Source organism: Prinia subflava, chromosome 1, assembly GCF_021018805.1.
Source record: "Prinia subflava isolate CZ2003 ecotype Zambia chromosome 1, Cam_Psub_1.2, whole genome shotgun sequence".
Classification (NCBI taxonomy): domain Eukaryota; kingdom Metazoa; phylum Chordata; class Aves; order Passeriformes; family Cisticolidae; genus Prinia; species Prinia subflava.
The window spans coordinates 39,434,544-39,446,826 of NC_086247.1; the positions used below are offsets into that span (position 1 = coordinate 39,434,544).

Here is a 12,283-nt window from a genome sequence, read left to right on the forward strand (position 1 = left end):
ACTACTTTGCACTGCTAAGTACAGAGGATTTTATGAACTTTTCCAGTCTACTGTTTTTTTTTTCATGAAGAAGTGCAAAGGACCATTTCAGACTGATATGTGAGCAGAGGTTGTTTATATTTGCAAAGACATTTAAAATACTAACAATGAAGAACTAGATGGCAATCATCCAAGATGTCTAAGGAAACTCAAAGGAGCACTTGGTACTTCCTTTTTTTCTTATTCTCATGCCATTTCCACAATTGACAAACTACAGGATGGATAGATGCAGTACAACTGCTCAGATGTACGAAAAAGGAAGGAATCCTTTCTTATGTATGATGAGTTTCAGAAAAACAGTACCTGGAGTTGCTGGGAGGATATTAAATGGTCCAATGAGAAACTCAGAACATGATTATATTTTTTTTCAAGCCCATAACCTCAGCAGCCAAAGAAACTGGGACACTTAAGGGTTTAAAAGGGCACAAAGGTATCATCTAGATCAACCTAATAATAGACATATAACAGCACAGCAGGACAGGAGGATGTGGAAAAAAAGATAGAGTTAACTGGGCTCCAATGGACATTTTTAGACTCAGTTTTATTTAAGCATCTATGATACAGTCTACAGGTTAAATGTTTTAGCACCCAACTTCAGTCTTTGTCTGCAGTACATAATCAAATGCATAATAGGAATAGCAGCAAAATCTTCTAGCCTGCTTTCTTTCACAGATCTTCAGTCAGGTTGCAACAGAGAGAGGCAGTAGAAGTCAAACCCTTCTCTCCACTACTGCCTTGCCTCCTCCAGCTGATTATCGTACTGCTCCTTCCAAGACTTCTTTGTGTGTCAAAGTCCTGGATTACTTGTTGACCCAGGCAGTTTTCCATGCTACATCTCTGTTCCCCATGGAAGCATCAGTAGTGTCAATATCTGCCCAGGCTCTCCACAGGCAGGGCAGGGTGCTGGGAGGAAAAAAGCAGGGCAGCACCCTTGCTGTGTAGGAACAGCAGAGTGCACACGAGGAGGAACCTTTGTAATCTCCCTGTCTTTGGCCAGCAATTTTACCAAAAAGCATCCCACTGGCAGGGGACAGAGATTAAGTGACTTCTGTGCCAACCACAGCACATCAGCATGGGGAAGAAGCACATTTGGGGTTTGGCACTAGTCACAAGATAAATATGCTAACTGGCATGTCTTCCAAGCAAGACCTGAGCGGGGGATTAGATGGTATTTCACATTTTCTTATCAAAGTGTAGTCCCCTGCTATTGTGTGCTGCAAGCAGCCACGATGCTCTTGAAATGAAACCCTCTGCAGTACTGGTCCCATTATTAGAAGAGTTGGAGAGCTGTACACACAGCTCTGGATCCAGGGAAGCAAATCCAAAACCTGATTTGGACACTGTATAGGTAGAGAAAATAATTTTCAAGTATGGAAGGCAGCTGCAGAAGAAGGGTATCAAGTGTTAGTAAAGAAAAACAGATTAGGAAGGCATTATTTACACTAGATAAATCAGAAATGGCATCAAAGCGAGCTAGTATTACAAACTATTAATGAAACACATAATAATGAAACAAATCACATAATAGATCACAACGAAGTGATTCAGTGTAATGAATACTGATACCAAGTAAGTGAACTGTGGGCTCTGGGGATACAATTTCCAATCCATTCCAGTGTGGTTACAGTGTGAGGAAAAAAAATAAAAAAAATTTGAGTGCTCCATTGCTTACACTGACCACATCCACACCTTACAATAGTTGTCCTTTTGATGACATAGGTAGATAAAAATTATATTAAAAATTTATATTACCTACCAAGGCCAAATATAGGCATTTATTATTTTATCTTGTGTCAAAATAACAACTGAGATCTCATCACCCATGCAGATGTCAGCCAACTGTCCTAGTTTCACAGAAAAGTGTGAGTAAATAAACATTAAACATATTAAAAATACAGCCAGACAATACTTTATCAACACAGATTACAAACTCATTTATTTCTTATAATTATAGAAAGCCCATTGCTGCTACAGAATATGGTAGTGTCTTTGAGGGTAAAACAAGTCTAAAATTCAGATCTTCAGAAAGATTATAGATTTTGGAGGTACAAAACGTGAAATCTTTGATTGAGAGATGGATGTCTTATATAGCTTATATAAAATATTTGTATTTTGATCACACACATGAAACTTCAGGTGGTGTGCAAGTCCTGGTTTCATTTCAGACTTGTCTGTATCCTAAATCCTTCCTCAGTCAATTCTGACAATATCAAAACCTACCAAATCAAGCATTAATTTGTGCATTTATAGCTAAATACATTTTTTTTAGTGTGTATTTGCAAAAATAACAAGGCCTTCTTTTTGTTTTTCTTTGACATAAAGACATTCACACAAGTAGCACTGGAAATCTGGTTTGATAGCTAGGGAGAGGAACTGCAAAAATCATCAAGCTGAGCAGGGAGCTGCCTAAGCCTGCCTAAGCTATTGCAGTGTTACTGATAACAGCCTCTCTTAAGAGACCCTTTGGATCTAAAGGTTCTCAGCTGAGGTTCTGGCTCAGCTACAAGATTTTACAATCAAGCGTCAGTGAGAGGCTTACTGACACAGGGTGAATTTCTGAATAAAAAGATCTTTATTACTGTCTGTTATGGTCTTCAGAGAAGCAATATATAGTAAAGCTGAAGGGTTGTGCAGTTTGTTTGGAAAATGATTTTGAGGAAATCTAAATTTTAATAAATGTTGAAAATGAAAAAAAACCCCATCAAATTAATACATATTGACAGATTTGAAATGAGCTAAATTTAGCTTACCTACAAATCATTACTGAAACAAAAATATTTGAGTATGTTACTACATATGTCTACCATTATGATTGCTCAGTTCAAGTCCACAGAGCCGTGTGAGAGATTTCAGTTTCTGATATCTAAATTTCTGTCATGTAAAATTTTTGAGCATGTATAATAGGATCAGAATTCTGTGTTCACATTACACATATTTAATTTACTGTGATTTTTTAATACATTGTTTTGACTTTTCTTCACACTAATTACAATGCCTCTAGAATTATAAAAGACAAGTAAATCAAATCAGTATGACTTTGGAGAAGCATCACACTTGGAAAGAATCAAAAATCAAGCAGCTGTGGATAAAGTTGCACTATGGTGAGGCCATCACTTTCATCTTCAGAAAGCCACCTTAAGGGAAAAACAAAAAAAAACTGTCATAGACACAGCACATATAAAACTTAAGAAAGAGACAATTTGTGAGAGCCTCTTTCTGCACCTTTGATTTTCTAGGAAAGTTTTTACATTGGTTTATAGAGAAGAAGAAACTAACCTGAAGAAAATAGTAACTTTTGAAATTTTTGTTTTAGTACCCATATATACGTAATTTTAAAGTGTAATCAACTTTATTAATATATTTATGAAATATATATTAAATTTTTTTGATGGTCATATAGGTAATCAGTAAATTGCTCTAAAGAATGACATAAAATCAGGATACTTAGAGTAGGGAAACAAGTTCTGTGATAGCAAGTTATTGTCACTGTAATTCATTCCAGCAACTCTCTCATTCCATATCTCTGTTGGTTCACAAAATACTGAGTTGCATTATGAGCCCAATCTTAGCTCTGTAAGAGCCTGTGGAGCTTTTACTGTTGATTATATGAGAAATGGGCCTGAGTCCAAAGTTCAGGCAGACTAAATTTAACTGGAACCATGGATACGGTGGTTATTAATTAATTTCCAAATATTAATTTCCAATATTAATTTCTAAAGAGAGTTTACAATCTTCTGTATTTTAGAAGGTTTATGGCAGTCTATCTGATGTGATATCCACTAAGGGGGTAGTTTGGGGGGGATTCCTAGATATTAAGTACAGCACCAAGGTAGCTCACATCTGAAGCTGCACCATTCAGCAGCTGGGAGATATGGCTGAAATAAACAGGTCCAGGATGAAACACAACTGATTTTGGCAGCTAAAACTGCATGTGGAAGTCATAGAGCCTAGGAAAGGTGTGATGTGTAAGCTAGATAACAGGCATTTAAATGAGTTAGCAAAGGATTCTGGTTTCCCAGAGAATAATATATTTTAGAGACATTATTTGTGTTGTCTTTTTTATGTGAATGAGCCCATTCCCCATTCATTCCGTAGGCCATGAGAGGAGGAGCTCCATGAGGAACTCCATGTCTCAGCTGGAAGAGGGCCATGAACTTTGAGTTTCCTCTATCTGAGGAGCCTCTGGGTCACTGAGTACTCTAGGGGTTAACCTCCTAATCTCTCCTACCAAATAACTTCTGGTTTGAGTATGTTGATACACTTCAAGGTGGGTACATAGCTTGGCACCCACCAAGGCCCCAGTTAAATGTCCCTGTCAGCAGCACGTAGAGTCAATCTGTCACTCCCCACGTCAATGATGTGATTCAAGTTCTTGTGCCAGTTTCTTTCAAACCTTTGTGCTTTTACTATAAGGTTTTAAATAATATTGAAAAAAACCAAATCTCTGAAGAAAAAAATGCTTGCTGCAGTCTATCTTCTTCAAAAATCCTTCTGTCACTGGTGTGGTTTGAGAACTCTTACATCCAAAAGAAGTAAAGTGGCATCAACTGAAAATCCTGTCATGGATTGTGTTGCACATCTGAGTGATATTGTGGTTTAAGAATGTTTCTTCATGGCTACTAACTTGGATTTAGGTATCTAGAAGAGTAGAGAGCATCTGAGCATGCCTTTGGAGGAAGTTGAAGCAAGGGAAGTTCAATGTCGTTGGAAGAAGTTTAATGTTGAGGTTAGTAACACCCTCACACTCTTGTGATTTAGACTGTAGAGACAACCAAGTATCCAAGAACTTTAAAAGTTCCTTTTTTTGGTACAGGAGCTGGGATTTGGCTTCCATTAATTGTCAAGTTTACAGAAATATTTAGGGAAAGGATAAAATTAAATCTTCTTGGCCACCATTTCTGCTTTCAGATTACCAGGTAACATTCCTCTTTCTAGATACAGGGAACTTGTAAATTTTCACACTTCCATGTTCTCCAGATGCATTAAAAAGCTAATTTCCACTTGGGAGGACATGAATATGTTTGCATCAGTTATTTATTCTGAAATTCTTCAAGCTGTGAACTATATATTGTAGTGAACAGTCATTCAAAATATACCCTTCAATTTAATTTCCAATTTTTGAAACTGTATTGTTTCAGTTTGATGCAGACTGATGTGCACCTTCCTTTTGTACATCAGAAGCCCTTTACTCAAGCAACCCGCTACCTAAGTATATATCTAAATTTAGATCATTATACTTCTACATTACATACAAAAAAAAAAAAAAAAGCCTTCTATATAAGGCTTTTTTTTAATCTTTATCTTCTTTATCTTCATCCTATTTGCTGAATGTATCTTGGGCCCATACTAAGCAAACAGTGAAACAGAAGGATTCTAATGTTTTAATGTTGCCTTTGCTCAATAAAATACACTACTTCTTCCTCGAGTTTTGAATCTATGCTACCATATTCCACTGTCTTCCTTTCTGATTCCCTTTCATGGCTATTTGCTTATCCCTGATGTTCTTGCCAGAGCTATTTATGCACTAATGCTTGTATAATGGTTCACCAGACCCCTTCTACCTCTTGAAAATACATATGAATATTTTCTCTTGGCAAAGGCATTAAATTATGCCTCTCCCTCCTACAATCATCCAGTTTTAGTTGCTTGGAAAAAATCTAGTGTCTTCCTCTAACAATTCTTTCTCTAACTTCTTCTGACAAGTTAGTTTCAAGTTGGCCAAAGGGTTCAAAAGTCATTGGGGATGGAGTGATAAAAACATGAACTGATAGGAAAATATTGTAGAAAATAAATCATTGCTGTCTTAGAAAAGCAGACAGAAGCAACTGAGAGATTTGTGAAAAAGAAAACAGTATGTACAGAGTGATGATGGAGTGGTCTACTGACCTGTTACAGTTGAAGCAATGCACTGAATTCCTAGCTGCATCTGTGATTTCAACTTTTTCTAGAAACCAGCTACTTGCTATATGAGGAAAACAAACAAACAAACAAACACAGACCAAATTTATTATAACCAAAACACAAATACAGCATGAGAAAGGTTTCCAATTTCATTTCCCAAACCCCATGTGGTTCAGTACTTCCAAGTATATTCAACATCAATAATAAAATGGAAACACAGATGATTCAAATTACTACCAACTTCTCTCAGTTTTACAGGGAAGGTCTTTGATGTTTTTGACAGAAAATGTAGTGGAAGATTTTTGTTACAACTTAACTGATTTTTCCAAATTGGACAGAACAGGCAGTAAGGCAAATGAAACAGAGTGCATGGTAATATTGAATACATTTTTGAAAACCCATTTTGCCCTTTGAGGTACTAGGAAATGTACTCGAAATGCAACCCTAGTGGGCATTCTACTACTCTTTTCTAATTAATATATTGATATGGATGTGAACCAAGTGGTGAAACTGAATGCTTCTCATATCCCTATTTTTCCAGCAGTTATGATTCAGAATAGCATTTTCATTTAGGCCAGCACTCATATTTGTTTCAGCTTTAAGAACACATTAAATATTCTACTTTAATCTCCTATTTTGCTGTATGAAGAAATACCTTCATTCTTGTGATATAGAATTTTATTTCATAGAATATTAAAATATTAATATTTTAACCCCAAAACTTTATTTTATATATACAATATGTGTGCTGATATCATTAGTTGTGTTTGCCAATGCAAATACTTAATGACAACATTTTAAAACTAATTAGTATCATACTGCTAGTAGCTGACAACCTTTTAGTATTTTTTACATGTCCTAGAGATAAAGAGCTATATTCTATCCAATTATTTTGGTTTTCAAATATTTGGACAAAGTCCTAAGTAGGCCAAAACCAATAAAAATATTTTTATTTGTAAATGCTAAATTTTAATTGCTCATACTAAAGATGTAATATAAAAATATTTGCAAATGGTGTTCATTTGGATAAAATGTAAATGTACAGCGATGGTTCTTGTTTTTCAATGACATTTTCCAAAAAATAGCTGGGTTAAGTAGGCCATGAAGGTGTCAAGGCATTCCACCTTCAATTTGCAAGATTCATTTATTGATATTGTGAAGTACTTTTGAAACTCTTTTAATGAAATCTTGTGAATGGTTTAATATGTCATAGACTCTACTCGGAATAGATGACCTTTCATGAAATCTCTAAATCAGAGTCAAGATTATCAGCAATAAAATTTTACGGTCTCTCAAATTTACACGACACTTGACAAAAGAACAGAAGGGTAAGTTTGCTCTCTTGAAAAGATTAAAATCTAATGCTTCTTCCTTTATTGACAAAACTTCAACAGACCTCACTGAAATCTCCAGGTATGGAGAAATCTAGAGGTAGCTAGGTTACATTAGCAAACAGATGAAACTTCTCAAAGAGGTGTAACATTTGAGGAAGCTTGTGGGGATAACAGCTGATGTGACAAAAGACACTTGGAGGTGATTTCAGAGAAATATTTAGAGGCAGGTTGTCATGTCTAAGATGACACAGCACACAGCTGTGCTAGGAAGGCACTGTTAGCAGCTATGTGATGATCAGGACACAGAGAGAAAATATGATAATTTTGTCGATAGATCAGGACCCTGAAAATAAAAGTTCAATCAATCTATTATTTCCCCTGCAGACTTCTGAGCAATTCTCAGTACTAAAAGTCTGCCTTTGTGGAGTTCCCTTCCCAGATCAGATCTAAGCTGAACTCTGTACATGTGTAGCAGTGATCACAAATAAGATGAAAGTCAGCATGACAATCTTGTTTATTATAGATATTTCAACAGGCTTGGTGTTTTTTCTGTTTTCAACATCATGAAATATACAACATGACTGGGTAGTTAGGAAAATAAAAAAGCTGTTCAACATTATCCAAATAGAAATTGCTCTTTGCAGAGTTTTTCTTGGTTCATCCTAAAAATGATAAAACTTTTGCCACTTTATTATGCCTCATGAATTTAGATTAATCAGATATTATTAAACCTAAACCTATTTCTTTGGGATGGGTTAAGCAAACTTCACCTGACTGGAGTATCTTAATACAATCAGATCTTTTTGATTCAAGTTATACATTCCCTGCAAATTCAGTTTATGTATTTGTATATCTCTATATGTCTGTATATATCTTGATATCTGTATATCCCTAGGGGTTTTTAGCACTATTAAATGTAAGCTCTAAAGATTATATGGCCTAGTCTCCTGTTTTATTTTTATGTAAAAATCGGGATTTGGAGGTTACTGTACACAGAAACATTTTCCATCATCATGTGTGGTTATGTTCTGTAGCCACATCCTAACTTAACATCAGGGTGCACTCTCAGACCTTCACAAGAGGAGCTCTATGGGTGTGAGAGGGAGCTACAGCATGCTTTGACCAGAGCCCTCAAACTTGCTCAAATCATGTAAAGTTTAACTTCAAGTTTGAAAATTCAATCCTATCTTATTTAAGACATCTAACAATGGCTGAGCCATGTTTGAAGGATAAAACTGTCTGAGGTTTATTTTAACTAGATCACTGTTAGATAAAAAACTAATTATAGAGTCAAGGGAAATGTGATAGAGGGGGTGGGAACGAGGGCAGTAAAGCTGACCTCATTTGTACACAGATTTGTATTAACTAGCTGCAGCAGTAGTGTGACTTCAAACACCTTTCCAAATGTCAGGCAGATCCTTAAGCAGAAGATGTTTGCAGGGCTATTGAACACAGAGTACTTACCAAATCCTTTCCCATCGTGGCCAATTTCAATTGAACGTAGGCTGCCTAAATTTTTTGTCTTAATCTTGAATGTATCAACCTTTAACATTAAAATACAGTTATTAAAAATATTACACCAATGTTTGGAAGCTTATATATTTGTCTAGGTCAGTTCTAAGACCAGTTTAAGTGTAATAGTAGAAATTCAGAATAAGCAAACCACTAATGTGATTTATTTTCCTTACTGATGATGTGTGGCATAGATCCTCTCCTATGAGGTCTCAGTTTCAACACAAAAGATTCACTTTTCAACTTATAGTAAGACAATGCCTACCCATTTCTTGACTTTCATCTACTGTGAAAACACTTTTGGTCTCGTGAATCCTCAACTAGTATAGTCTTCTGAAATGTTTTTAGTATATGATACATAAATAAAAATTCAGGAATGTGAAAGTTAAAAGCTTTTACTACGTTAATTATTCCTCTCAAATATGATATACTTTAATTTAAAATATTACATTGTTTCATATTGCAGATTTTTAAAAAGAAATTCTTTTGTCCTAAGACCTTTGACATCACTGGCTACCAATTGACTTAGCTGGATCGCCAACAGGATTTCTGGTCATCTTTTTTGAAGGGTAATGACATCTCCTGTGTAGTACCAGGCAAAAGGAAGTACTACTCAGGACACTTTTTACTTGCTCCTTGTGCCTGTAGGTAACTAGATTTACTATCCTCCTCAGTATGGAAGACAGTTATGGGTAAATATCTTTATCTAACAGATATCCTGGCTGAAGAAACTCAGACTAATTCCAAGTAAAAGGATGATTAATATTGCTGGAGATAATGAGGTAGATCTCTTAAGGGATATATTTTCACTGGAGTTCTAATTATTTAGTCATTACCTTTCAATATCTCCACAAGAGAATATTACAGAGAATATATATATTTCTTTTTTACTTAAGGGTAACCATCACTGTACTCCATTGCACAGATGGTGACCAAACGGAGCAATTTCTTTGCTAGAATAATGTGTTTATTAAATTAGGAGAACATCCAGCCAAAATACTAGGACATCATGCAGAGAATCTCCATTCTTATGCAAATATATGTATCTGAACTAAGGGTCTCTGAAAACAGCCTAAAGCATGATGGATATCAAAATCAGGTGGATGTGTATGGTTCCATTTCATCTGGTTTTAGGTTTATACATTCAGGGATGCTCACAGCATCAGTTTCCACAGTAAGGTGGGATCATTTGTCCTCACACATGATACTGAAGATGTGTGCACAGCACAGGGCAGTCCACCCACGTGCACACACACAGGCACAGCATGCTGTGCATTTCAGAATGAGGAAATACATAACTGGGCACGTAAGTGGAGGCAATAGGAAGGTGTATTTGGGACTCAGAGGCAGAAGAGCAGCAGAGACAGCTAGATACAATAGAAGTAAAATGTTCCTTGGTGAATCTGGTGAAAAGAAGAAACACAGGGCAAGCTGAGACTATACCTCATGTAGTCATGTGGAAAGCAGGATAAATGCCTCAAGTTTTCTAAAGAACTTGCATAGATTTAATGTTTGCTTTTCCAGTAGAGAAATGGACTCAACCTATAAAAATCTGTGTACTCACCTTTCCACTTTCAAAGGGATTTTGGTGCTCCAGTGAGTGAGCGAGTTGAAATACCTCAGATTTGTCCTCATTCCCAAATAAAATAATATGCACGTTGGCATCAGTCCCTGCTCCCCTTTTGTCACCTGTGTACACTTTAATAGTATACTCTGTCAATTTTTTTACTTGACTTCCTTCTTTATTCAAGTTGTTATCTATATCAATCTTTTGTTTCTCTCCTCTAATAACAAAAGATCCTGGGATTTCTCTCTGTATTTTGGGCTTATTGGCATTCACAGAAAATTCTCTGAAAAACAGAACCACATTTTTTTTTGTTTTGATAAGAAAATAATATATGAAATTAAAAAAATCCTATGAATTTATGTGGAACAGAAAAAGATGGACATATGTTTAAAATTATTGACAGAATCACTTTGTGGCAGTTACTTTAATTCAATGTCTGCTCAGTGTTTTCAACTATTATGCTATTTAAAAAAACATGACTAGCTTTATACAATATACTTACTCATTCACTTCAAATACATAGATAGGATGCTCCTTCGCAGCTTCTTGCACATGCAATTTTTTAATGTTCAGTTTGCAGTCTGCAAAGAGAGGAAGAGAATATAGTGAAAATGTTCCATTGCATGACAAGAAATTAGGTAGAGTGTTGCTGGTATAATGGTGGCATTCTTACTATATGAAAACTTTCATTAATTTATGAATGCCAGCAACTGAAAGTGCTGGAACAACTACAGGATTCTTTATTTTGTTCCTATTTGTAAACCTCAACTTAGAAATTCAGGAGTAAGCATTTCCTTTGTCTTAGTGAAGCAAAGGAGTGTTGTCCTCACTGTCCTTGGACAGGCATGCAGAAAAGATTCAGCATGACTTGGGCAGGTATTTTTGAGAAGGAAGAGCAGAAATACACCTCTGTTGCTTCCTCCTCAGTGACTGGTTGAGGATTGGAGCTCTATTCCATGAGCAGCTCAAAGAGGATCTCATCAGGTGGCAGGTAGGAAGGGAGTTCAGCAGCTCACTTTATCCTTCTGCTGTTTGGGATTGCTCCCTGACTTACACTCCTTTTTGAATTTTCTGCTGGGGGCTTCACCTGCATGGCATGAGTGTCTTGCCACTAGTTAGTCATGAAGACTATTCATTTTCCCTTCTATTATTGGTAGCTTCAGCCCTGTTCAACAAACTGCATTCCAATCTCTTCTACTACTATCCAACTCCCTGTAATTATATCAATAGGATAGAATTAGGCTTCTGTGGAGGAATCCAGGACATTGTGTTAAACTCATGACCTGCCAAGATAAGTGCATAGAGAGAGATTCAGAAGATTCAGGAAGGGCCCATGAACCATCTGATCTTAAAAGCTTGCTCTGCTAAGGAATGAAAGTATAAATGCACTAGAGAACATTGCCTGGAGTGATCAGTCCTGTAGGGTACATCTGACTTCAAAGAGATTTTATGGGTTTCGGGATTTTTGGTTCAAAATCTTGGTCCAGACTAGTCCCAGTTCGAACAAGTCTAACCACAATATGGACACCCTTACTCATCTGATGTGTTTTATCATCTAAATAACTCCTTTGGAAGAAATACCTGTTATACGTCATCCTTATCCTTTCTTCCTAACACACAAAGAGGCAATGAGCCCAATCTCCCTCCTTTGTGAACTGTGTTTTCAAGCCTGAATAGAAAAGTCTCTCCTGCTATGCTCTCCGTGGTGCCCTTTGGCTACACACAATTGCCACATCCAGTGACTGTCAGCCAGACAGATGGCTGGAGTTAACTCTCACAACTGAAGCTGTGGGAAACAAAAGCAGTGAGCTACACGCCTTGCTCCCCACAGCAGCACGGCAGGGCTGTCCCTGTCCTTCCCTTTCCCTCTAGAGCAGCCCCACACCACATCCCCCGGGCAGGGACCAAGGCAGGGATGTGTCACCAGCCA

At 36.7% G+C, this 12,283-nt stretch overlaps 1 protein-coding gene across 8 annotated transcripts in view; it reads right to left on the bottom strand.

Annotated features, from left to right (window-relative positions):
- Positions 1-561: 561 nt before the first annotated feature.
- The window catches only part of RP1 (RP1 axonemal microtubule associated), a 219,289-nt gene continuing 207,567 nt past the window's right edge, over positions 562-12,283 (bottom strand). For 7 of the 8 annotated variants that reach the window (XM_063394047.1, XM_063394058.1, XM_063394010.1 and 4 more), the window contains 5 exons: positions 10,856-10,934; positions 10,351-10,636; positions 8,739-8,817; positions 5,926-6,001; positions 562-3,173 (listed from right to left, as the gene is read on the bottom strand). In XM_063394047.1, the coding sequence (XP_063250117.1) occupies positions 3,104-3,173; positions 5,926-6,001; positions 8,739-8,817; positions 10,351-10,636; positions 10,856-10,934 (590 nt within the window). In that variant the 3' untranslated portion in view covers positions 562-3,103. Of the gene's footprint in view, positions 3,174-5,925; positions 6,002-8,738; positions 8,818-10,350; positions 10,637-10,855; positions 10,935-12,283 lie in introns of those variants that run through there. The other variant, XR_010079946.1, reaches the window with a different exon arrangement.